The 27,290-nt window shown below is 37.0% G+C and overlaps 1 protein-coding gene across 1 annotated transcript; it reads left to right on the plus strand.

Annotated features, from left to right (window-relative positions):
- Positions 1-906: 906 nt before the first annotated feature.
- LOC142349187 (chymotrypsin-like elastase family member 2A) lies at positions 907-26,627 on the plus strand. The gene is made up of 3 exons (XM_075400599.1): positions 907-1,024; positions 7,136-7,232; positions 26,417-26,627. The coding sequence occupies exons 1-3, from the start codon at positions 925-927 to the stop codon at positions 26,625-26,627; spliced, it is 408 nt and encodes a 135-aa protein (XP_075256714.1). The 5' UTR covers positions 907-924.
- Positions 26,628-27,290: the final 663 nt, after the last annotated feature.

The following is a 27,290-nucleotide window of genomic DNA, read 5'->3' on the forward strand; positions in this document are numbered from 1 at the left end:
CAATCAATTTATCAGTTAAAAGAATTTTGAAAATAATTTTCTGGAAGCTTAAGTACGGGTCAATCGAGCGAATACGAGTTCACAATTTGATAGGCAACGCATCAGAGCTACATGCTTTTGAAATATTCAAACTACTAGTAAAACTAATAAAAAAGCAACCGCTAAGTGAAGTTTTTTCAACCATAATAGCGGACTCGGACCTTAATAATATCATGAAAAAGAGAAATCATGGACAGTTTGTAAAAATTTTTATTGAAGATGTTAGAACAATGAAAGAGGCAAACATAAAAGAATTTTGCCATACATTTTTGAATCTTTATATAACTGGTAACCAGGACTTGCTAGACAAACTCTTTCATGCTCACTAGAGCAAAATTTTTGATAGATACAAACACAGTTTCTTTAGTTAATCTCTACTGGAAAGGACAACTTTTCATTTTTAAACACTTTTTTATTATTCTTTCAACTAAAATTGCACAACTCTTCCGTGAGGCGCTTGAAAACAAACCAGATAGGTTTAACGACCTTGTAGTGTCACGAATTGTAACCGATTGTATTTGTACAATGTATGTATTTTCTTGCTTATATTTTATGACAACGGCACTACGAACAATTTATTATTATTATTTTCTGTGCATTTTTAATACAAATTCAGTGCGTTCTTCGCATTTCTTACAAAAAATATGCGCTGAAACGGCGCACACATCTTGACCAGGGTTATTTTTCAGCATAATTGTTGAACTGCGGCAAAAAATGCTTCAATCAGTTTTATTAGTTTTCTGTTTGTTCCCAATTTGCCACTCTGATCTTATTCAACTCAAGTCAACTGGAAAAATTAGTAGGACGACTTCTTTTAAGAGTTCGTTAACGTCGTTCATCATTGGCGGCCATGACAGTCCACAACGGCCGTTTTTTGTACAAATTATGAGGCGACACCGTGGAGTGAACCATCAGATTTGTGGGGGTACAATTATTCACGAGGACTGGATTCTTACAGCAGCACATTGTGTGTCCAGGATAGATTGTAAGCTCCCTTATCAATTATTTTTGAAGCGCTGGAAAACGTCAATTTTAATAAATTTTTGTGAACCAATGAAAGTTAATTTTGCAGAATAATATAAGCATTCAATAAACAAGGACAGGTAAACGTAATTAGATTGTATTTTAATATCATTCAATTACGCAAATTTTCATTCTTTGCTAAAAAAACGGTGGGCAAATTTTTGTGAGATGTAATAAACTGCCAAAATGTCGATTGTTAAAAATGGTTTAGCGAGAACTATTCTAGCGAAAATCAAAACATTTCTGTTGACTTGTTTCCAGTAGTAGTTTGCGCAGTTTGGAATGCCAAAAAATACATATAGCACTTAAACGTTATGAGGTTACAGGAATTTCATTTTTAAGACTAGTAATTATAAATAAAACAAGGAGGCTCGGTAATGTGCGTCCACACATAATTTTCCGACCCGAGCTCATCTGCATTTCTGACTTAATTGTCAACCAAATGAAGAGATCTCCAAAAATAGATGTCTGAGTTTGAAAAAACCGTTACACACCCAAACTACTGATTTAATTCCATGATGCCATGCCAAAAAAGCACGCACGAGATGTGCCATTAATAACACTACAAGAACAAAACAACAAACTAAGCAAAAACAAAAACATTTTTTACGCCAAAAACAGTATTAAAATTTAAAATTTCCTATTAACAAAGTCAAAATACAAACACAAAAAAACCTTGACTACACAAATTACTTTTTCTTAACTACAGAGAAGATGGGACTTGTCCTTGATGAGACTAGGTAACAATTCGACAAAAAGAAGAAATTATGAGGAGAAGTTCGCTAAAGCATCAACGTTTTTCAAAACCAAACAATATCAAATGTCTTGAGAACCATTAGCTTAAAAACACTTGCGAAACTCAAAGGAGATATTACTGCTTAGACTAAGCCAAGGAACCAGACTGAAGATGCAGAAGACCTCAAGAAGTTACAAACACAAAGTTTTGAAGGCATTAAAATGATTAGCAATTATCTGAAATATATGTTTTATTTGATTTACTACTCTTATTAATTCGGTTAAAATTACGCTTAGAGAAAAAATATGTTCACTGGGGCCTCATTTGAAAATCATTGCGGCCTGTTTTTAACGCGAATGTGCCAAAAGAAGAGAAAAAAACACAAATGTTCACCCCTCACCAAATGTTTTTGAAAACGCATTTTGTCCAATAAACAAAGCGCCAGTTATGACATAATACCAATAGACACGTTAATGGTTCAATTACATGCAAGTGATTAGGATCTCTCAATCGTGACAATAAGTTACAAGTTAACAAAAAGAACAGCAAGAACTTAAAAAAAGTTAAATTTTTTGAAAACAAACAATATCAAACTTTAAGACTTTTAGACATAATTTGACTCTATTAAATTATTTCATTCGATGTTCAATTGTAAGTTAATGAGATATCTCAGCGTTCAGAAAAGTTTTTAACGACAAAGCAGAACAAACAAAACAGTCAAGAACATCAAATTCAAAAAAATATGAGGGTAAAGAGTGTCGACGCCATTAACAAATATTTTTTCAGTCAAGTTTTTTTTTGTTTTAGTTAATGATTTTAGAGCAAACAGATTCTTTTATTGTAACAATTTGACTCCAAATAATGAAACATGAACAAATATATTCAAACCAACAAATTTTTAAGAAAACCCATAGTCTCAAAGCAAAGCAATTGAATTGGATGGTTTTCAAAGCAAATCAATGAATACGCTAAATTTTGTCTCGATGGGATGACAATTAAATTTGTCGTTCATAAACCATCAATAAGTCATCACAAAAAGTCTTAAGTTTAAGAAAACGACAAATACAAGCAGAAACCAAAAATTCTTTGAAAAATTGCAAGAATAAATTGTGGAAACAATTAAAACCGAAAACTTATCTCTGAAAACTATATCTATGATAAACTTAACGTCTTCTTAACGCTAATGGGAATTGTAAAAACAGGATAATGTATTAATGTTTTATAAGGAACCAAAAAATATCCAATAAAAATGCAGAACGTGGCATCGAAATAAAGAAAACAATAGTTCGAAGTTGAAGTTGCTAACCAGATTAAGTCTGGTTTCAGTACAAAGAATAGAGGTTCGGCTTTTACTGGAACTAACCTAAAAACTCAGAGAAAATTTAGGAAGTAAGTTTAAGCTCGGTTATTGTTCAAAAAATTTTCTTTCGAAAAACTTATTTTGAGAGTCTTATTAGTCATAAGAGGCACCTCAAATGACTAAATAGGTTCACTTAATGCTCATTAGGAAGCCTAACGTACTATTAGTCAGCGGTTTTATGCCATAGGACTAACAGTTCACTTGTATTATTAGGAAAACCAAACTAAACTTTTTCATCATTGGAGTTTTCTCATGAAAAGTAACAAGTCTCTAGTTCCCTATGAGGCCTAAATTAGCCTATTTTTCGCCTTTCGTCTGTCAGAAACGCAAGAACGTTTCTTTTTGTGGCATTAAATCTAATTTTGAACAAACATTTTGACAGTAAAAATTTTAATTTGAACAAAAATGACGCCAAAAGTGATCAAAATCATGCCAAGTATCACGTGTTGACAATAGTTTAAACCTCGATAACTCCTCGAAAAAATTGTAATAATAAAAAATCATTTTAATTGCAATTTCTACCCTGGACGAGATTTTAAATGATACCTCTCACATTTCTCTACAATTAATATATCAATAGGCCAAAACTGACTGACCAAAAACCCCAATTGAGTATATGGTTCTTCCCCCAACAAGAGTGAGCGGCGGAACAACAAGAGTTTTCTTGCCTTATTCGTTGACATGTTTTTCTGACCAGTAAACGACAACTGCAAAGCTGCGGACAAAACTGAACGGTTTTCTAAACAACAGTTACCGCAACATGAGAAGAAAAAAACAACAAAATAACAACAACAGCTGCACAAACGCACAAAAAGGTAGAAGCAACATCAAAGAACACCCGGACTGAACCTCAAGCCTTACTCACTACTGAGTCAGGGAAATTACAAGTCTTGAATCAGTACTGTACCAGAGCTCTGATCATGTCTTTTTTAGACTTGTCATGTCTTGAGTCAAGTTTTTAGCCCAATAGTACTGTTGGTTTGTTTGCATTTTGCAAAAAGCCGCCATTTACAGTTGTTTGCCCAAAAAATTCTCCAAAGTAAAAAGGAAGCACGAGAAAACGTGAGCACTTCCACGAAGGTCACTTCATAGAGAATGGAAAATAATATGATATCGCTCAAAGATACCATTCAATGCCACTTCCTTCTGCCCATTGAATATAGTTGGGTTTATTAGCGAAAATATATGGGACATTTTAAGTTGGTACATTTTAAGTTGGGTTCATATCAGAAACAGCTGGGTCAGATTGACAATCTTTGTAAATTTTTTAAACCAAATTTAGCAAAATTTGGAATGCATTATTTATAAATATTCTTTTCTCAAAACCCTAACTGAGTTAAAGTCAAGACGTGTCAGTCAAGACTTGACTCAAGACCTGTCAAGTCTTGGCCATGACTTGACTAAGACTTGAAAGACTTGAAAGTTACATGTCTTCAGAAGATTTGAAATAAGTAGTGATCAAGACGTGAAACTCGTTCCGGGAGGGAAAATCAGAAAAAAACAACAGTAACAATGATTGTAATATCGAAAAAAAGATGATCAGAGCAACTGAATTATTAATAATTTAAATATAGTCTTACTTGTTTTAAACTATTAGTCTTCAAAAAAATCTGTTGATAGGGTTTCTAAATTTTTTAAGTCGCTGATCAAATCTTACAATTAGCCGCAGAAATTAAACATTAGCAAAAATTGACTGCTTTTTGCAGATTCAAAACGAAAATTGTTTTTAGGCAGATATCTTTCACAAACTCATATCTTTTAAATATTATGTTCTATAGTGTTCATATTTTTGTCTTTTTCTCCTCCAACATCGGATTGTGATGACAACTAAAAACATATTTTGAAAAAATCTATCAGATTTGGTGACGGTCTGCAGTTATTATTTGATTCACCCTGGTTAGAATCCGCGACAATACGATTGCTATCATTTTAGACAAAAAGCACATAAAACTTGATAAAATATAGATAAATTCACCAAAAATTAAATTATCAAATTAGGTGACATTATGGTTTAGCTCAAATACGTTTCTCTGGTCGTAAATCGTGAAAACAAACAGAAAATATCAAAAAACATGTTAGAGATCAACAAAAATCTGAACACTGAACGCTCAAGCATGTCTGTAGGTTTTTCCGCACAATATCTTCATAAATGACTTCAAAATAACAAAAGAATTCAATTCGTAGCTGCAAATTCTACCTTCACAATTGCAAGTGGCCAATTTTTTTGAAAAGTTTGAAAGAACAGGAGGAGGTCTTTGAACCAATAAAGGGTACGGAAGAGAGGATTTTCAGTACAAGACAACGTGTTCTAGGCCGTCTTTGACTGCAATTGCCTAGAATGAACAAACTTTGGCCACACTTGGGCACTTGAGCAGAACAGACCTAGGACCAAGTAACAAACACAGAAACAAGTAAAAAGAACAATTTATGCTTTATAATTGTTTCGCCAAAAACTCAGTTTGGAGAGTTTTTTTTCACTTTTACTGAGACGAGAGTCGATTTTAAGAAAAATTCATTTTCCGGAATTAATTTTGCTCTTTTTGTTTATTCGTCAACACAGTTTCAGTGCTTGCTGACGTTTGATTTTCTTACAACTCGTCAACCCGTTAACTTTCCGCGAAGGAATCTTAAGTTACGATGCTTCCAAGACCCCAAAAATAGATATAAACCAGACCAAGACAAACTAAAGACTATTTAATCTTAACTGCATCGCAAATTCTGTGAAACAGTTGTTAATCACCTCATCTTAAGACACTGTGAACACGCCAATTTTTTCGACAAAACAAAGTATTCATAGAGCACACAGATGCAAAACTGATAACTTTATCGTTTTGAATCAGCACCTAAGTGAAGCATACCAGTGGTCAGAAATGGTTGGATCTATTTCCGTTGATTGAAAAACTTTTTCAATGCGTCTGGAGACTAAGGTTGGTTTGAAACTAAGCCAAATTGCAATACAGTCAGCAGCCATTGTACGCTATTGAAGAAAGAGGTTGAAACTAAAATCAAATATACAGAAGCAACAGCCTGTCGCCAAAGCTGGTGTTGCTTAGGGGAGCGTGATTTTCGCCGATACCGTTCCTAATTTTAGTATCAAATAAAACAGACACTGCAGCTGGGATTTCTCAATTTGCAGATGACTTCGCATTGTATCCCAGATCACGTCAATTAATACAGTGCAAACTACAAGCGTCACCGGATAAACTAATAATATGGTGCGAAAGGCTGAAAATCAAAATTAATTCCATAAAACAAAGTACATGTCAATCGAAAAGCATTCGAAAAGACAGAAGAGCCTACACCTGTATAATGGGTGAAATCAATTTCAAGAAGTGTAAACTATTACTTTCTTACGAATGACATTGACGCCACACCTCTAATAGACTGAACGTTGTAAAGACATTGAAGCGATTTACGTTTAGACGCAACGTAAACTCTCAAAACCTTTGAAACTTTTTTGTAGTAAACTTGATTGCTGACGGTTGCTCATGAATTTCATAATTGATTTTTCCGTGAGGCCAACCAATTTTTGCCTTGGACTGGACCTCTAGGCTTCGATGAATCCATGAGGCTTGGTTGGACGCTGATTAGAACCAAATGTCTCGACTTCACCTCTCCACAGAGGTTATATTATATTTTTCCTAGCCAGACTTAAAAATAGATTTAAATCATACGAACGGACTGGAAGTCAGGTACGGGACAGACAAAACATACCTAAATACAGGTATCGGCTAGACTTAACGGACCAAAATCAAGTATTGGCCAGACGGCATGACCGAAACTTTGTACTGACTATGGAGCGATCAGTCGCACCTTCCCCCCTCTCCGGGACAAGTCTATCTAGCCAAAACATGTCCTGAGTCGTAAACGACACCCTGCGAACTTTTTCGTCACGTGATGAAACGCTAACTGTGGTTTATTTGAGTTTAGTATTTCGCAGTCGATATGTCAACTGAAATTGAAGTGTGTGTTTGCAGCTTATAAACTCCTGATTGAAACTGGAGACTTCACAAACAAGAGTGCTGCAAAGACCCGGGTGTATATAGAGGAGATGATATGGCCACATCAAAAAAGGTAACAGCTAACTCTTTCCTAAATAAGCCCCCGCCCCCCAGCTTAGTGGGCATATAACTTTTACGGTCTCAGGTCGACGCGCTATTTTCACAGAATAACGTGGTATATAACATCATATAATGAGTGCACGGCAAATCAGAATGAGGGAGGGGGGTGGGGGGGGGGGTGACTGAATAGATACGAATTAAGTAATTAAGCAAAACAGCTGGTGAAACAGGACTCCAATTTGTGTCCAGAAATCTGTGTATGCTGAAGGAAACTAATTTTCCTTTCAAAAGCGTTTGGATAGAATCCCAGGCTGGGGTGTGCACTCGAAATTGTCCTGTTCAGAACACACCTGACCATTTTGCGCTCGAAATAACAGGGCATCTTTGAGCGCAGGAGCGCACTTGAGTCTGATCATAAACGGTTGCAGCGCAACTGGGTTTGATCAGAAATGAATTTAGGCACAAGTGTGTCTGATCGGAGACCATTTTTGGACGCATTTTTTGAGCTATCAGCAAATGCCGGTCCCCTTTGGAGGATTTTAATTAAAGGTAGATAAAGACGTTTTCTATGGAAAGCTGAGTTCATCCATTGAGTCAGAAACTTTCACTAACGTTAGTAGTAATATATACCTGTATTGGGATAGGGAGGGGGGGGGGGGTTATCCTGCCATGAGGATAATAGGGTATAGAACGCATGAGGATAATATGGAGTGGTATATCCCATGAGGATAATATGGAGTGGTATATCCCATGAGGATTATATGGAGTGGTATATCCCTTCTGATATACATGTAAATTGAGAAGGAATAATTGTCGCGACTAAACTTGCATTTAAAATGTTCATGTAAATTGAGAAGCAAGAAATGCCGTGATCAAGCTTGCATTTGAAACGATTAATTACCGAGCTCTTGATTTATGTGAAAACGTATGAAACAACAATTTATTATTTTGTTCTTCCAACTGTAAGCCAAACATATTGAAACAATTAATTACTTCACAAAATCCAAACTGCGGAGCACTTTGAAAACAGGTTCTGAAACTTAAAGTTATACCAAAATTCACGTACAAAACTGCGTAGAAGTTGAAACTAAGGTAAGTTTGTTTGAATTAATTTAGCAAGCAACAAAACGCTCAAGCGTTGGGTTTTGCTATGAATTTTAATCACTGCTGTCACTTGCTTCAAAGTTAATGAGGGAGCACTGAAAATGATCATCTTCAGAACTGCTGCTCCTATCGAAGTCAAAAACATCAGAATCACTAATTGCCTCCTCAGTAGTAGCTCTAGCAACAATCATTCCCGGGTCGGGTGATGTCCAGTTTTCTGCTATATCAAGCATTTGATTCATGTGTTCACTTAAATGTTTTCTCATTCTTTTTGCTGGAGGAGGAATGGGGCTGGGAGGTGTCGGATAATCCCAGTCGACATTAGCGTCATTGTCTCTATCATTGAAAATTCTACTTAAACTTTCTTCTGAGACTGATTTGTAATCCCAGCTTATTTCACTGTCCTTTTTCTCATTATCGAATCAGTTATATGAGTCAGTATCACTCTCTGTTGTAGATTGCGAACTGTTCCTTATAGAATAATGCCCAAATGGCAGTGTTCTCAAACCATCAGCGAGAATATATCGTTTATTGTCGTACGCTGAGAGGGACACTTTGTTTTTGGATACTGTTTTTAGAATATGGTTTTCGGACTTTATTCTATTACTTATTGCGCGATATGGTTTTTGCCGTAACCAGTGTAGACTTGTACAGCTCGTGTGTCAACAACTTCTGGGCAGCTTTTGTTACCCCTTTTGCCGACAGCTTTCTACAACCTGGAATAAAACAAAATCAGATGAACTCGAGTCTCAGGTGAGTTATTATTTCAACATGCAAAGAAAAAAAGTGATCGGTTCTCGGGGAATAAAAGTATGTATGTAACTTAATACTTACTTTTAGAAGTTATTGAATACATTTTGGGCTTCAAGCATATAAATTCCGAGATGTAGTCACCAGCGAATTCATCCTTGAACTTGAGAACTCTGCTGTGATTAACATCGGAGTGGAGTGGATGGTTGTCCGGATAGTTTGAAAAATCGAATTCTGTACAAACTTCTTTCTTCTTTGCCAAGTCGGCATAGAGGTCAGTCGTCTCAACTTTATACAATAGACTGTCGGTATCAGAGTACAAGAGTGAGCACCGAAAATTTGCGTGCATAACATCATAAGGGAACCCGTACATACGTAGTTTTGAAAGATACAAGAATGGTCGCCCCGACAATAGTTGGTGTTGTCCATTTAATAACTTTTGGTCGAGAACAGATCGCCGCCATGTTTTCGCCGAATATTTTAAATTTGTCAAACTCGAATTTTGATGTAAGTTTTGCAGGTTTTTCGGCATCCCGTGTTATGTCTACTTTCAGTCGTATTCGTTTTGACTCAATTGTTTTCCCATATACCGAGTTGTTCATCAATTTGTAGTAGCTCTGTTCAAATCTGTTAGTTGCTTTTTTTCCCATGGCGCTGTTTAAGGTAATGTACGGTTCAAGCCACTTTGATTGTGTGAATTTGAGAATTCTGTGTACTTTTTGATACTCAACCCAAGTCGAACATAGAATTGCAGTAGTTTGTAGTGTAGGACATATTTGCTTTTGTCAAACATAGTTTGTAATAATTTGTTAACTTTATTTTCCGGTAATTTGTAACGCTGTTTAACCTCTAACTGATAATCGCTTAGCCAGTCGTCCTTTACTAGCATTTTTTCTGGTGCCAATGGGTAGTCCTGCTGTTGATCATGTATTTCACTTGGGTATTCTATATCGACTTCACAGAAATCCCCAGCTGAAGAGCTATCAGGGTGGTGTAGTAGTTCGTTTATTGAGATGTCGAAAACAAAACAAAAATCACCAATGGGTAGCATCTGCTCCTGCATAACTCCACCATACAAATTATTCGCGTCCACCATTAGCCCAAATGTGGACGTTTCCTCGGAGTTGAACCAAGGCAGGTAGCGGTTGTTTGCTTTAAAATGTCGACTTTCGAAAACAGAGGTTATACCCCCGCGTATCGCTGGCTCTATCATGTCCAGATGTTCCCGTTCAGTGAAGAACTGAATTTCAGCTTTGGTGATACGAAGTGCGGCATCTTTCGCCATGTTTGGGGCAGTGAAGAACTGTACAACATCAAGCTTGTAGGTTTTGAAACTAATTTTCCGAAAATGCTCTGAGCAGCAAGCTAATAAAGCACAATCTAATTTTAGATAGGCATCATGATAATCCTACATGGTTTTACACCCAAGCAAATTCCACATTCTGTTTGCATGACTCCATTCGTTTTGCTTATTTGTTGTGCCAATTAGCGAGTTTTCCATGCTTATATTGGAGGCAAACTATCTTCCGAGAACTTTGTCCAAATCGACATGTATGAATATGGGTAGTAACCTTTTTGCTTGAGCAGGTCAACGTGGTCGCTAGGGGTTTCATTGAACATTACTTCCAAAATGCCGAATTCAGATTGCGGTAAAGTTTCGGTGAGTTTTTCTAGAGATGCGTTAAAAAGCTTGTACGAGTCAACAAACCTTGGGAACTCATACACTGGAAGAGTTTGCCCATCCCTTTTTATTGTGTCCACTTGAACACCTAATTGCATCGAGATATATTTCTCGTCGGTTGCTGGTATTACGCTTATTGTTGTAGATGGCTCACATTCCTGAAATGCCAGACAGATATGGTGGAGATCGTAATTTTGTATGTTGTGCCCAATTACGGGAATGAATTTTGACGTTCTTCGTAGTCGGTTGCATTGGGGATGGGCCCAGCCCAGAAATTCGCCACTGTAGTCGCAGTGGTCAAGTTCTTTTTCGTCATTTTCATCAAAATCATTTTCGCAAATCCAACAAGCAACACTTTCTGTTTTTCCAAGTTTTGATCTGTCTCCACGAAAACACGGATGTTTTTGTTTCTGCTTGTGAATATCATTCGCCAACTTGTGAAGCACTTTCACAAAAATCTCCATGCAATTTTTGGAGCTATCTAGGTGGCTATACTTGGGCTTCGGGTTGTTATGCTCAACAACAGTCAGAGCGAAATCGCAGGGCTCATGAATCTCTATGGTGGATGATGAGGAGACGTTTCCAATAAGTGAACAAGTAGTTACTGGCCGTAGGAAAGATTCAAAATCAAAGTAAATTACCAATGGGGCAAACCAGAGGGCAAACCAGTTGTTAAATTTGTAGATATTGCTGTTTTCGCTGGGCATTCGAACAAGGGCTGGTGAATGATCTTTGCACCTTTCAACGTGTTCATCGAAAGCTGTGACACCGTCATAACATAACCAGAAACAGTTTCTGCATAAAATCAGGTAACTACAATACCTCACTGACCGTAAAAAGCAATAAAATTTGCACAGGTCCTTGATAAGAACATAGTGATGTTTATCTGAATCGTAAAGTAGCAGTAAATCAATAACCAATTTCTCTGAATTCTTTTTAATTGAAATTCGTATAGGAAATAGATCTTTTTTATGGTAACCAAACTCGTTAACTTGAACAGAATTAAGTTCCTCAAACTTGTTGAGACTACTAAGACTCATTGGCATCTGAAAATTGCCCACTGGGAAAAACGATTCAGGTCTTTATAAGTTTCGGGATTTGTCGCTCTCAAATTATCGTTTTGACCGTCAACTTTCATGCCAATATTTTCCTTCAGACATCTAGCTGCTATGTAACAGTAGACAAAGCAATTTTTGTCATTGTGGTTTCGAATATTTAGAACAGCTTGGCATGTGGATAACTCATAAGGAAGAGATATGAATGACGATCCCCGAATAGGTCTGTATTTCGCAAAGTTGAGATGTAAGCGAATCACCCGATCTAGTAGCCATCCACTCCTTGAAGACACGAAAGTAAAGAGAACAGCCAACATTTTTTCCAACATCAGGGCAAAGTTGTGGTTTGAGATACCTCCAGCAATTAATGGGGTCATTAGTGAATTGGCAAATACAACTAAATGTTCGTCGTCTTCATCAGTTTCGTGTTTTGGTTTGAAGAGTGATAGTTCTGCCAAAAATTGAATTTTCCAGGGTCTTGAGCTTAATTTTTGCTCAATAAGATCTTCTATTTGGGCTCGCTTGGACTGCATAAAGGTCTGCAAGTCCAACGAATTTTCTTCATTGTTTTCAGCTTCAATTACAAACGTTTGAAGGTGACCATAAAGTGCGGACTGGGAGGGTATTTGTAAAGGCGGGAACTCTTCTCCAAAAATGGGAAGCGAATGAACAGAGCTCATTGGTTGTGCGTAGAGGTGAGAATTGTTAAAACGAAGATAACAAGAACGACAACAATTTGTAAACTTTGAGTGAACTGTTCTCATATGTTCTTCAAGAGGAGACATTTTTCTAGTTGAAAACTCACAAATTGAACATTGATAATGTGGTAAGCCGCACTCATCGGGATGAAATTGTGTTTCATGCCGCGATTTTTTTCCCAGTGTACTAAACGTTGAAGGGCAGAAGCGGCAAGTATAAGTCATTTCAAAAGCAGTTATCAAAAGTAAATAAATGAAGTTGGATAAACGGTTTGTTTAATAATGTTCGTTGCTCTGCAATAAAACTCAGTTCTGTGTAATACTCAATTTCATTCGTTACAATTCAATACATGTTTAAAGTGTTTTGAAAATGGCACTGAAATAGGGCGGCAAATTTGATATTCAAATTGAACGTACTTCTATAGGCTAATTTTGGCGCACGCTTCAACTCCAAATTTAGCTCGACATCGAAAGACTTTGCCTCCTCTTAAAACTATTATCCCGGCTTTCTTATTATCCCTAATTTGAAACTAAGGCACAAAAGGGATATTCACTAGATAGGGCGCCAAATTTGAATTTCAAAATAGCGGCCTCTGGTTGACTGGAATCGGCGGGAAAATAGTTTCGAAAATTTAGTAAAATTAAACGCAAAAAAGATTTAAAACACTATGCGAATTCAAAAAATGTGCTAGTAGACCCTCAGAGGTGTCATACTGAGTATTGTTGTTTGCGGATTATTTCAAAAAACGCATTTAAGAAAGCGGAAAGACATATTAATTTATTTGAATTTTTTCAAAAAAAGTGTAATTTTAGACCTCATCTATAACGGGTGATTAGAGTTGTCCTACGCTGTCAAGTGTGATGAGCAAAATTGCTCCCCGGGCCGAAAAACATAGGACGGCACTAAAAAATTTCCTCTAAAACAAACAGAAAAAAAGTTTTTTTTTCTGTCAATCATTATTAATCAATGTCATTAAATGACAATTACATGACAGAAACATGTGTCTTTTTTCTGAAGCCTTTTTCGATGACAGGTGTTATGAGAGAAGTTGATGCCGTGGGCCCACAATGTGCAAAAATGCAAAGAAACAGTATCTAACATCTTTCCTTAGGGTACTTCATATGCTAATTAATGCCAGATTTTAATGTGACATTGATGACAAGATGTTTTGGAAATCGGTGAAGGAGCAATTTTTCGGCCATGATGCGTATGACCAAAAACATCCAGCATGTTCCCACAAAGTTATTGCTGTAAAAAAATTCCAATTTTTTTTCATTAATCAGCAATTATGTTAAATAGTCGCTAATTAGCCGTTAAATAGGCGCTAATTATCTCCGTAACGGTTAACTTAAATTTGACGAGCGAGATGAGATGTTTTGTAGGACACAGTGTGCTGAGGACCTCTGCACCATTGGTTTCATCCCAAGTGTTTTTTGAAGCCCTCATTTTGGGGTCAAAGGTCAGAGGTCATCTATACAAAAATTTTTTTTTTCAATTTTATCAAAATTTTTTTTACAAACCAGCTTTTTTTTTACCCTGCTGAACGAGAGCCCAAAGCCAGGAAGTGCTGCTAGAGGACCTTTAAACTTTTTTAACTCAGCGTAATGACATCATTTTGGTTTTAAAGTACAATTTTTTGATTTTTTCTGTGAGAGATTACAAATTTTGACAAGTTTTGCCAAATTATGAATGAATTTCAGGGTTCATACGCTGCTATAACAGCTGGCATAATGTTAACAGTTCTTTTGGGCCAAAAAACGTACACATTTTGCAAAAAAAATATTATTGTTAATTCCGAAAAACTTAAGGTTTAACATACAAATGTTAACAAATTTTTTTGATTCGATAGTCTTAACCTGGATATTTTAGCTCACAAACTAATCACTCCATAGTGGTTGTAGTACATGAAATCCTGCTAGGAAAATAATATGTGTGATTGCGTCATAAGGGAGAGTGAAAATTTTCCCTGAACAAGTTTGAACTCGATCACTTATTTGAATTATATTTTTGTCTGTGTTTTGAATTGAAAGACAAAACAGTCTTCAAAAAATGTTATATTACAAATTCGAGAAATATAAAATACGTAATTTGTATAATACATGCACACGCACAACTTCACATCTCAAAATTGAAACAGTTTTTAGATAAAAGTAAAGTTTCAAGTTTTAATTAAGTTAATTTAATCGAATAAGTCCATCAAAGAATTTTCTGGTCGTCGCTTTTTTGGTGCTCCGCTAAAGTTTTGAGTCTCTGAACAAGTGGGTGTTTGAAAACTGTCGCTCACAACCTCTCGCTTTGGCGTTTGAAAAGTTGTTCCGGACAGAACGTTTTCGTCAAAGCTATCGAAATTGTTTGGAGGGTTGTTGTTGTTGTGAATTCCAGCGAAGAGAGATGGACTAGGTGTCGGCGTAACAGTTGAACTTGGGTCAACTGCTGGTGTTGTGGGTAGACTAGTTAGTGTTGTCTCACTGTCTGGTGAAGACGGTGAAGTTTTGATCCCCCACAAATTGCCAAGATCATCAAAAGCTTGATAAACTCCGAGTTGTTTTTCAAACAAAGGTACGCAGTCACAGTCGTACCGGTAGAAAATACGTTTTTTTTTCATCAGATAATGCGTCCGTATTACAATCGTGAAATGCTGGCAGCACGCTGGTTGGTGGCACCAGAAGTAATAATAGTGCTTTCGGATAGGTCGGTTTTCTCGGGCAGGGCGGCAATTGCATTTATAAGAAGCTTTGGAAGAAGAAAGTGATGGTAAACGTGCCACACATCGTCTTGTTTTCGTTATTGAATAAAAACCACAAAATTTTCATAAACTGTCTGATAAAATAATGTTTTTTCCCAAGAAGCCTCGGACTCTGCGAGAATTTTAAAGGACATTTTAAAAGTTAAGTGTTTAAAGAATTCAGTGAAACAGATTCGAATTTGTTGCTGGAAACAAACTGCAATTTGACGCAACACATATATGAATGCCGCTGAATTATAGCTCAGGGTTTCCATGTACAACTTTTGCAATAATTTCATGTAAGCTAGGGGTCACATCTGTTTTCAATTTTGAGACAACATACACTCACAATTTTAACTTGAGCGTACCAAAGATTGTTATCTAGGCTTACATCTGTTTTCAATTAACAGTTGTTATATATTGTGTTCAATGTGTAGTTTCTTATCTGAGGTCACATGTGCTTTTAATTTTTAGTGTATATGATTGCTTTATGCCTTCTTTGAAATTGAGTTCAACGTGTAAGTTTATGATCTGAGGTCGCATCTGTTTCTATTTTCCTAGTTTATATGAGCGCTTTATGCATGTGAAATTGTTCAAAAGATCACATTCGTGCATCATATGTTTGCCATAAAAATCGTAATGAACAGACTCAAGTACGCCGTAGGCGTACTTGAGACTGTATTCGCCAATCATTTGTTTTTAATTGAGTGTTTGATGACACATGTGTAATCCCAGCTTGCCGCCGCCATTGAGTTGGAGCGCTCACAGTTTTATTTGAAAGAGATAAAATTTGGTTGCGCCATGCCTTTCACTTCCACTAAAGACACAGAATTTGGCGATTGTTGTTTCGACATTTTGAAAACTGATAAGCGCTTAATCAGAGCAACTGTGGAAGCGTATGAAAGGACAGGGACCTATGTGTTTCTAAAATTGTTAAAGAAAGCGGAAAGCGATTACGAATTTCAGCAGAGAGTTTCTCTAACAGTTCAAGAATTTGAGAACTTGATTGAAAATTCAGCTGATATACGCGTTCAGTTCACCCAAGAGCAATCAACAAAACCACCTCCAGCAAAGAAACCACGATTCCAACAAAAGTCAGAAGAAATTTCGAATAACAACACTAGCAACAAAAATGATTGAGGTGATGTACGAGTGCTCACCAAATTACTTAAACAATTTCAAAAACAGTTCAAGTTTCAGATTATCGAAGAGAAACCTACCCTTTCTAACACAACTGTTTATGTAGTGCGTGCCCATTTTGATTCTAATTTTTGCGGTTTAGTAACTAACCATTATCACGTTTTGCTTGATACAACAACTTGCGAAAAGGAAATTTTAAAACAAAACCAGAATTTTCCTGTGCCTTGTATTTTTACAACCTTCAAATTCTTATTTTCGACTGCAACAACTTTGGAGACTAATGGATACGTTTTTACAAAGCTCAAATTGGCGGTTGAATTCAACAGCTCCGCAGACAAAGTTGACTCACAGACAGTACGCAAACAACTGCCAGTTTTTGCCTGCCACAGTAATGTGAAAAACAGCAATGCAAAACAAGTGAATATGAATCAAAAACCGTGTGCGAAGATGCCAGTAGTTGCTCAAAAGACTATCTACAACGCCCGTCCTCTATCAAAACAAGTTCAAACTGATTTTTTTAATAGTGAAACTATCCGAAGAGTTGAAAACATTTTGTCTGCTCCTCATTCTGGTGCTTTTTTGTCAAATTATGGATGTTTTTGTTAGTGTATACGGCAAACTGAATATTGATACTAATTTGTTGAGTGTTCGCCTTGGGTATGAAGAAAAAATTAAATTTTGAAAATAAATTTATTGCAATCAAGGAAAGATTAATACATCACATGAAAAGCATAGCGAATTAATTGAGCATCACTCAGTTTTACAATTTTTTGCGAATTAAAAATATAATGAGCAATATAAATACAAAAAAGTCCACAAATTTTTGAGTTTTTACTTTGAATTGGCTGATCCTTCAGCAACTGATAAATTTTTGCCTTTTCTTCTAGAGAAATTATTCTTGGGTAGACATCTTTGCATGACGAAATAGACTGTCCGAGTGGATCAGCAAAAAAACAATTGATCCTCCTCCTCTTCCTGGCACAATAGTAATCAATGGGTACCAAAACTTTCTGCAGTTGCTGCGTTAACAATTAGGAAACTGTGTGGTTTCAACTTTTGGGGAAAATTATTTGCAGCGAAGACACCCAGAAATTTATGCTTGCGTAAAGCACTTCTTTGAATTAGATCACTGATATCATCTTCGTCCACTTTTAGTTTGTTAAAATGTGTTCTTTGATACTCTTCTTGCACTATCAACAAAAATTGTACTAGCTTTTTCACCAATAATGAAAATTTGAATATTGTTTGGTAAGGCCACAGAAAATTATAACTCAACAGATGATGAATAATTTGTCAGTTCAGGGTGAATAAAGTGATGGGATGCTTGTTGGGTACTGGTCAAATCAAAAACCATTACGAAATGGTTTGGGTAATCTGTCAAACTTATTCCATATCCATTATCAATGTAAGCTAGATCCGATATTGTATTAAAGTAAAGACGTTTGTCGTCAGCTGTAGATATTGAACTATCTGCCACAGGCAAACCGTTTCGATATACATAAATCTGCTCTAGTGAATTTTCGGAAATGAAATGGATTTTGCCGGTTGCTACCCAGAAAAGCTTCATTTGTATTTAAGCAGATCGCCAGTCGGCGGATTGGTTCTCTCGCAAATATGTCTTCTTGTTTCCAACTGTGTAGACCCGTTGAAGCTAGAAACGTTTTTGTGAGGGTTTCAAGGTAAGGATAGGAGGCGGAACTACTCAATACTGTTTTTTCAATGGCGGACGGTGTCATTAAGGGTCATCTTCCGCACATACAAATTAGCTTCGGCAATTTTTACTTTATATTGTTTCGCAGCATCATCAGACATTATAACAAAATCATCAATTGAGCGTCTGAATGCAATTCGAAGTGTCAAACCACTTAACAGATGTCTGTCGCAATAAAAAGTCCACAGCATTTTTGCCACAGAATGTGCATTCAGCTGATTGTCTCACCAAAAGTTTTCGAAAGGCCAGCCATATATTTTTTGCATCTTTATTATGTGAAAACTCGGTCTCAATGAAACTTTTGTGAGTATAATTTCCGCTAGCATTTGAGATTTTCAGTCCATTAGCAGAGACTGTATAATCAGATAAAAGTGAATGTAACACATTACTACAAAAGTAGGGAGAATCTGTTTTTTTAATGTCAGTGGCGGCTGTAGCGTCATATTTGAAATCAGCTTCAGAAGACTGGACAAATTTACCTTTAACTTCGAGAAAAATTTTTTGTAAATCGATGAAGTTGTTTCTTTCACCAGCGACTTCAAATTCTAACCAGGGTCCATTTGGGCTGTAGATTGGACGCAATTTTTGACAAACACTACCATCAAAAGTCACCAGTAGTGAGGGTTTTACAAATAAATCCAATGAACTGTGAGTTGCTTCTGACGATAGCAAATTAGCGATCATCGTTCTCTTAAGCAAAAAAATCCTACCGACTTCTTTTTGGTGCTCTACGCGCTGAAATGGTCTTTCTGCTTTTCTCCCCTACTTTCATTGGCTTGCCTCGTATTGATTTCCGCCGACGCGAAGTAATTCGTTGAGAGCCTCCAGTCTGTTTTTAACAGTTTTTGAAATTGTGCTCTTAATTGCTTGTCTAGGAGATTTTTTGTTGCCCACTACATCCAGAATCTCTGGTACACATTGTTTCAGGAGCTCTTTCCCGATACGTTTAGCAGTTGGCAAAATGAAGCGACGTGCTAGGGGCAGTGCGACACGTCCAATTCCTGCAGCTAAGGCGCCAAAAACACTTCCTCTTTGTCGATAATGTCCAGAGAAATGAGACAAAAACGTCGCTTGATTAGCATAGTAAGAACCATTTTATTGGAAAATTTTTTTGATATGTAGTGTTAAAATTACTTTTCCAGTTCCCGAAAACGGAACTAATTGTCCTGTTTCCGTCCGCAGTTCAATTGAAATTGATTGAATTGTGTTGGTCAAAAGTTTCCTGTAGTCTAAATTTGTAAAAACGATTCGATCAGTTGGTTCAAGCTCACATACACTACCGTTTTTCAGACGTTGTTTCAAATCAATGACCCTCAAAAGAGGCGCCTTAGTGTCACCGACGTATTGGCATTCAATTATGTTTGTATAGATGAAAATAAGATGCTTTCCAGCACAAAGGTTGGCTGGAAATTCCCCATAATATGCTTTTGTATCATCACTTTTCCTAAGCCTGTTTTCATTTGGATTCATTTTGTACCCAATATGAATTCCATTACCGTCAGGAATACCTTCAAAGCCAAAAATGCTGGGGATTTCTTCACTGGGTTATGTAATTCCCTCATATTTCCCTAGCAAAATGTCGTATTTTCCAGAGCTCTTAATTTCTCTGAAAGAAAAATGGGGTAATCCAACTGTGCGATTAACTGTGGCAAGAAGTTGCGCCACCGAATCAAATGTTCCTGGCATAAAAGCTAGTTTTTGCCCGCTATATGGCCTAGAAATAACATTGGCTCCAGAAGACATCTTTTGGGAACCTTCATAGTCTTTTAAGTTGTACACAATCAGATTTCCGTTTACAACATTTTCTATTTTTGTTGGGAATATGATTTCACTTAGCGCCACTCGCCAATCACCTGAAAGTTGAATTCCAATATTAAAAAAATTCCGAAATGATGCAAGTGTGTTTGAATCAAATATTTCCATTGAAGCGGATGAAACGACGTGAACTGTAAACTCATCTTCAAACCGGTTTTTGGACACTTTCAACGGGAGGGAGCCTGACAAGTTGTAATTCTGTTTGATAAAATTTTCCTTGAATTAGTTCGTTGACAGCGTCAACTAAAGAGAAGGTTGGTGGTTTTAATGTAGGTATTCCCGTTATTTCAAAGACTTCGTCTGTGAATGATTGCTTGTAACTTTTCCGGAAAGCTTTGTCCTTTTTAACTATTCTCACAAAATCCCCAACGTAAAACTTGGGATTCTGAGTTGTGCTTGTTTGCCCGGTCAATGACACTAACCACGGTACATCCTTTTTTGTAACTTTATTTGGGGCAAGTTTGGTTACCCGATTTACTCTGGAATTGATTGTTTTTACAAATTGGTCTAATTGGTCAATGTAGGAATATGTCCACTTTTTTTCGAGGTACCGATGAATTATCTCTTTTAAGGACCTAATGTTCCTCTCTGCAAATGCAGACATTTTTTCGCTGAAAGTACTGTATAAATGAATTCCACGTTTGTTGCAAAATTGTTTGAAAGCTCCAAGAAACTCTTTACCATTGTCAACCCACACTTTTTCAGGCTGCTTAATTTTGATCATTTTTTGGAATGCTTCAGCTGTTTCCGTCGAATACTTTGTTTTCAAGGGTTCCACACGTAAATATCTTGATAGACAGTCAACCGCTACCAAAAGATATTTTATATTACGGTTATATTTCGCTAGTTTGTCATTGTGCGCCAAATCCAATGACCAAATTTCATTTATGTCTTTTACAAAAACTTTAAGCCTGGGAAATTTTAATCGAATTGAACGGTACTTTGTGAAAGACGGTTTTTTCTCCAAATAGGACTGCACTTTGCCTAATGGCAGCTTGCTCTGAGTATGTATGCGTTCTGTGCTTCCATAGGAAGCTGGTCCTTTTAAATAAAGCTGTTCCAAACGTTTTACTTCAGGAGAAGAAAGACCATTTCTTTTGACTGGTCTCTTTTTTTTCTGTCGTTTCGTCACTTGTTTCTCCGTAATCTCTTGTTGGGGTTGATTTGGATCCACTACTGCGGGGTTTTTCTCGGCTTGGGTAGAATTCTTGTTCACTTTCCGACGAGTTTTGCTTGGTATAAGTGTTTGCAACTAAATGTGGTGATATATCGAGAGCAGACAAAATTTTTGAGTACTTTTTAATGTCATTTTTTGTGTGGTTTGCTTTAAATTATACAAAAATTAGAAACTTTAACGCCCAGTGGTTCTTTTTTTGAAGTACATTTATATGAAGTACATCGTTTCCTCCAATAGAAATGACGTCAGATTGCATAATGTGTTTAAGTAAGATTTTAATTCGCTTGATTTTGTTTTTCTCCATTGGTTCAAGTTCAGATATTATAGACTCAAACTGAGAAATTTTTTGTTTCTTTATTGTTGGTTCTATCTCACTGTCTTTGCTGACTGGTTGTGATATTTCTTCCTTAGTAGCCTCCTTGTTTTCGTAAACACTGCTCATAATTTCAACAGGCTTTTCGTCTTTTTGTGGTTTTCAGACTGATTTCTTTGAAATAGTGATAGTTGAGCTGCCTTCTGTTCATAATTAGGGTTTTCTCAAATTTCATTTTTTACGGGTTGATGTGACAAAAACATTCGTTTTGGAATTAAAATGAATTCTTCTGTATGCATTACTCTTTTGTCAAGCATCGATAGCAAGAAAATCCAACAATTCTCACCAACTCTGTTTCTTTGGCTAAAAGTTTCCTCTTTAGTTTCAAACTTGTTTGATTAGTTATTAGTATTTTGAGTGATTTCTCGTAACCTTCTAATTTGGTTTTATTAACTGGGACGTTTCCATTGACAATATTGAGTAAGCACTCACAAAGGAATTTAATGAACTTATTTGGACCTGTCTTGATTATTTTTCCTACTTGTGAGTCCGATGTATCTAGCATCTGCCGCAGCATACATAGTTCTTTCTCTCTTATCAGTGAAGTTGGTGATAACAGCTTTAGCTGATGGAAGATAGAAAATCGATGGACCCGGAGGAACAATATTTGAACAGTAACGTAGGACGTCGGATGTTTTTGGATCTAAGTCGATTAACAAATGACCAAACTGCTTCCTGATTGCTGGCTCATAACTTTTCTTCAAAAGTTGTGTGTTATTCAGTTGTCGACCAATGAAATTAATTTGCTGTGTGTCTCGTGGTGATTTGAACAAAATTATATGTGTTGTGTTCAAAGCAATTGTTCTAGACCATTTGCTCTGTTGAAACAAGTTGTGTTTAACATATATTACACTAATGTTTCTATGTCGCCCCGCAGTTGTTAATTTAGAAAACTCTTTGTTGTTGAAAATTTCTTCACATGAATCGTCAAAACACGCATTTTTCTAACTCTGAAACGAGTTCAAAACCAGAAAACTGTGTGAATTCTATGTTCAGTTTCTTCTCTAATGACTGAAATTTTGGCTGATTAGGCTAATAAAAATAAAAGATTTTTTGAAACTCTGGGGAAAATGTGCCATGTAGTAAAATTTTGAAAAAACATCTCAGTTTTTCCGCAACAAGATGGCCCGCAAACAGCCATGAACTCCTGTCAGACGTTGAAATTATTTTGTTTATAACTTGGGATTCGGAAGAGCATACCCAACTGTGCACGAGAGTAAACAAAACCAAAATGTTGATTCTTCGCAATCAAGTTTGAAAAACACTAATTTGATCAAAGAAACAGTTATGAGAAATATTATAGAAATTTGTGTAAAATATACCACTTCTGATCAGGGTAATCTCGAATTACAAAACCTCCAAGACTGTCTTTCTTGGTGCTCGGCGTCAAAAACTAAGTCAGTTATGCCTCCGCCCGAATCTAACTGATCTTCCGTTTGACTCATTTTAAAAATTTATTTGTGAAAAATGAATTTCAAATTTATTACAAAATTGTTCAGCAATATATATTTCGTACAACACATATTCAGAGTCTTTGTCATCATTTCTGTAGGTGATTGTATAGTTTGCATTTATTGAGTTTACTTTATCTCTGAAAACAATGGACTCTACATCGTTTTCTTTCATCCGGTGCTTGATTTCTTTGGGAAGACTCTCATCGTTCAGAGACATCAGAATTGGAACTGCACGCTTGGGCATAGGTAAAGGGGTTAGTTCCAGTGTTTGCATTTTCTCTTGTATAGACATGGTACAATTGAAAGTACTCCACGAGAGAAAGACATTTCTTTAAAGCTTCTATTTCAGCGCCACCACACACAATCTGCTGTTTTCTCAGAATTGTTTTTCCACGAGAGTCAATTCGTTCCTCCTTTACTAGGGTTGCAGTCAATGGATTGTCGGGCGCTATGCAACTGTAGACTGTCAAACTTGGAGATAAACTCAATTGAAGCAGTGACGGATTTGTCTTCTCTGGACTTCGATTCATTCATCAACCAGTGATAGAACAACAGGGCTTTCTTCCTCGCGCAATGCCTGCTCTTCTGTTTTTTTGGGCAACTCAGTGCATGTAGGTTGCAAATAGAAGTTTCTCGATACAACTTCAAATGTTCAACTTTTGGACAATACATTGTCTCTAAATTTATTACGTTTTTCTAAAGTAGTTCCGTGAGAGTACTTGTTTTCTCTTTGCCCTTGGCGAAAAATACCGCTAATGGAAATTGAAGAATAATGCTGTCTATCATTTGTTGCAAATAGCAGTATGATTATTCTCCCGTTTCCCACAGAAGACCGTGCAAAAACTTAGAAACCCACTGGTAAGACTTTTGATCACTTGAAGAGAGCGTTCTGTATGAATTGAGAGGTAAAAAGGAAATAATGTCGATTAAGTTCTCAGTAGCAATAGCAAGTTCTTTAACTACGAAGCCAGATTTATTCCGAAAACCTTCAAAGTCGAGAACAACAGCTCGTGATTTCAGCATTCCAACATACTGAACAATCGTCCTTTGAAAGTTTTCACGTAAAGACAAAATGCAAGGCCGGTCACGTGACCATGATACTCGTTTGTGACTGAACAAGGTAAAACGTATGAGTAACCCGGTGCTTTTTTGCTAAACTCATGAACAAAACCGGCTGCGTCGTGGAGAATAGAGTGTAATCTCAGAATTTTGAAAGACTTAAAATATTTGACAAGTGATGAATTATCAATACCAATTATGCCCCCATAGGGACGTAGTTTGAGCGCAATGTTAAGATCAATGTTAGGATCCCAATGCAACCAAGTTGCTATAAAGTACAAATATCTCTTACTGTAATCAGGATAAACTTCCCTCACAAACAAAAAATTTTCGTGTATTATTCTCAAATCTATTGTAGCAATAGTAGCAACCATTTCGTTCTATCATATCTTCGAAAAATGAAAATTTCATCAGTTGATTTATGCCGAGAATTTATAGGCTCTCGCTAATAAAATAGACAATTCCATATGCTCTAATGTGATTTCATATTATCTTCATACAATAACCAATTCCATATTTTATTCATGGGATATATCATAACCTATTATTCTCACAGGATATAACATTCCATATTATCCTCAATGGATATACCATTCCATATAATCCTCATGGGATATACCACTCCATACTATCCTCATGGGATATACCACTCCATATTATCCTCAAGGGGTATACCACTCCATATTATCCTCACGCATTCTATACCCTATTATCCTCATGGCAGGATAACCCCCCCCCCCTATCCCAATACAGCTATATATTACTACTAACGTTATACAGAAAATTTTTTCACAACAGCTGGGTCTTATTTTCCTCAGCAATACGTTCAGAATCGGCGCTTCCGTAGCGGAGTATATTACTGAAAACATTAGTTTATATAAAATGAATACATTATAACAAAATTAAGATATTTTTTCAAAATTATAATCAATCTCTTCTCAGACATTTTCGAGCGCATTTGAGTCTGATCATAATTGACTTCAAGTGCAAATAGTTCTGATCATAAACGGTTTAAGCGCAACAGCGTATAATCATAAACGGTTCGAGTGCATCTGGGTCTGATCATAAACGGTTCGCGAACAAGATAGTTGATAATCCTGGATCAGAGAGCTTTTCGAGTGCATCTGAGTCTAATCAGAATTGATTTCGAACCAATGTGGGTCGGACCAAAAGTACATTCGAGCGCAGTTGGCTCTAATCAGGAACACAGATCTTTGCGAGCGCACAGAAATTGTCGAGCGCGCTTGAGTCTGCTCAGAGACGTAATTCAACGCTCTTCGAGAGCACAGAAGTTGTCGAGCGTGTTTGAGTGGGATCAGAGGCACTCTTGGTTTGGGATGGTCTGATCGGAACAATTTTGAGCGCACACCTCAGCGTGCGATATCTGAACGGGTGCTCAAGTTTCGGGGTAAATTAAATTTTAAGTTCGTATTCGGAAACAATTCGCAAAAAACGACATTTTGATTCTGAATCGCTGAATACGAGAAAAACTCAAAAGAGTACCATTCTTAATCAGCTGGCTGTCATACAGAACACACATTGAACACTTTTTGTGTCCTTATACGATCTCGTTGGGTAAGACATCAAAAAATCATCAGTATTGATTATCCTCACCAAGCAACAAATGCATAGAAAATGTCCCTGATGAGAGACTCTCTGTTATACAACTTTAAGGCAAACAAATATTTTCATTTAGTTCGAACTGCTTTTATTCTAGGCTATTACAAAAACTAATGCTGAGACGACGCCGCTTATTGCATAATAATGTTGTTCTCCTAGTAACGTACTGTATAACAAAATAGGGATCTTTCCCGTTTGTGCCCCCCTCCCCCAGTACGTTATGTACCCCCCAGTTCCAGAGCACGTGCCATTTCATAGTAAATCATAATGTAAAAATATAGCACTTGCTTTAATATGCGCCCACGAACCACAGCTAGGCACAAACGGCAAAGATCCCACATTTTACTCGATGAAAATTTGATAATCATTTTATTTTCGGCGAACGCAAAGTAAGCCGATAGGCAAGCAAGCCGACAGAAAAGCAAGCCGAAAATTATGTAATAGTTATGTAATCTATCAGAAATAATACATTATTAGCCGTTACAATCAATACTGCGCGTAGTATTATAGTGCATAATGTATTCCAATGCACCAAAGAAACAAAAATGCGTCAATTTTTAGACATCTAGTGGGTACGGGCCTCAGCAGACCGCTGTCCATGGCCATGCCTCTCATCCGCTGTGGGATGTAATCCGGAAATAGCGGGCCGGTTATCGCGGCGAAGCCGCGACGCGCGCGAAGCGCGCCCACCGGCCCGCCAGGGGCAACTTAAAATACGGGTATCCGAAAATTTTTCGGCTTACTTGACCTCATTTTCAAAATTCGGCTTGCTTGCCTATCGGCTTGCTTGACCGCCACCTTTATTTTCAGAAACAGAATCACAAATAATTTCAGGAATTCGCTCCTTCATTATTTCAAATGCGACATTGCCCTCTTGAAGGTTCGGGACTTCAAATTCCCTCAAGACTCCATTCTTCAACTTTGTCGGCAATCGCGGGAAAAATGCAGAATTTTGGGCTCCTGTGGAATGGGACAGACAAACGGGTCAAACTCCAAGAGTCTTCCAAGGACACTTAAGGAATTGAAAATGTCTTTACATTCATAATATTAAGGATTGGTTCATTCATAAGACGTCGCCCGAATTTTCATTTTAAACAAGGACAAAATTGAAGTTCTTAATTGGTTGTTTACAAAAAAGGGATAATTTTGTTTCGACCCCCCGTGTTGTCATACCCATCAGTAACAAATCAAGTGTTGTTATATAGCAAATTAAGTTGTTATATTAAGTGTTGTTTATCGTTACTATGTAGCAAAATAGCAGGTGCGCCTGAGGGTATTAAATCTAAATGCCCACTAAGCAGTGTGTGTGTGTGTGTGTGTGTGTGTGTGTGTGTGTGGGTGCGGGGGGTGGGGGGTAATTATAGACCCTAAATATGGAAAATTAACTATTACGGCGTCTGGAAGCTACCCAGGTTTAGGTGCGCGACCCTATACCCCTCTGATCAGACCATTTCCCAGACTTTGCCCTCTTATCACACTATCGTGCGACCCAACAGAAGCCCTCTGATCAGATCGTAGTGCGACGATCAGACCGTAGTGCGACCCAAGAATTGTATTTTGGGTCGCACCACGCCACCGGTGTGCGACCCAAATGGTCCAATCAGAGCGGTCTAGGGTCGCGCACCTAAACTTGGGTATGATTAAAGGTGTTGCCCCTCAGGGAAGAACCTCTTAAATCTCATTGTGCTTCACTAAAAATTTTCGCAAA

The sequence above is a fragment of the Convolutriloba macropyga genome, chromosome 11, assembly GCF_964194025.1.
Source record: "Convolutriloba macropyga chromosome 11, txConMacr16.3, whole genome shotgun sequence".
Lineage (NCBI taxonomy): Eukaryota > Metazoa > Xenacoelomorpha > Acoela > Convolutidae > Convolutriloba > Convolutriloba macropyga.

Coding starts and splice junctions, on each gene's coding strand:
- LOC142349187 (XM_075400599.1), top strand. CDS start 925: ATGAGGCGACACCGTGGAGTGAACCATCAGATTTGTGGGGGTACAATT. Junction 1,025..7,135: donor TTGTGTGTCCAGGATAGATT/GTAAGCTCCCTT, acceptor GTGTGTTTGCAG/CTTATAAACTCCTGATTGAA. Junction 7,233..26,416: donor ATATGGCCACATCAAAAAAG/GTAACAGCTAAC, acceptor AAATAATTTCAG/GAATTCGCTCCTTCATTATT.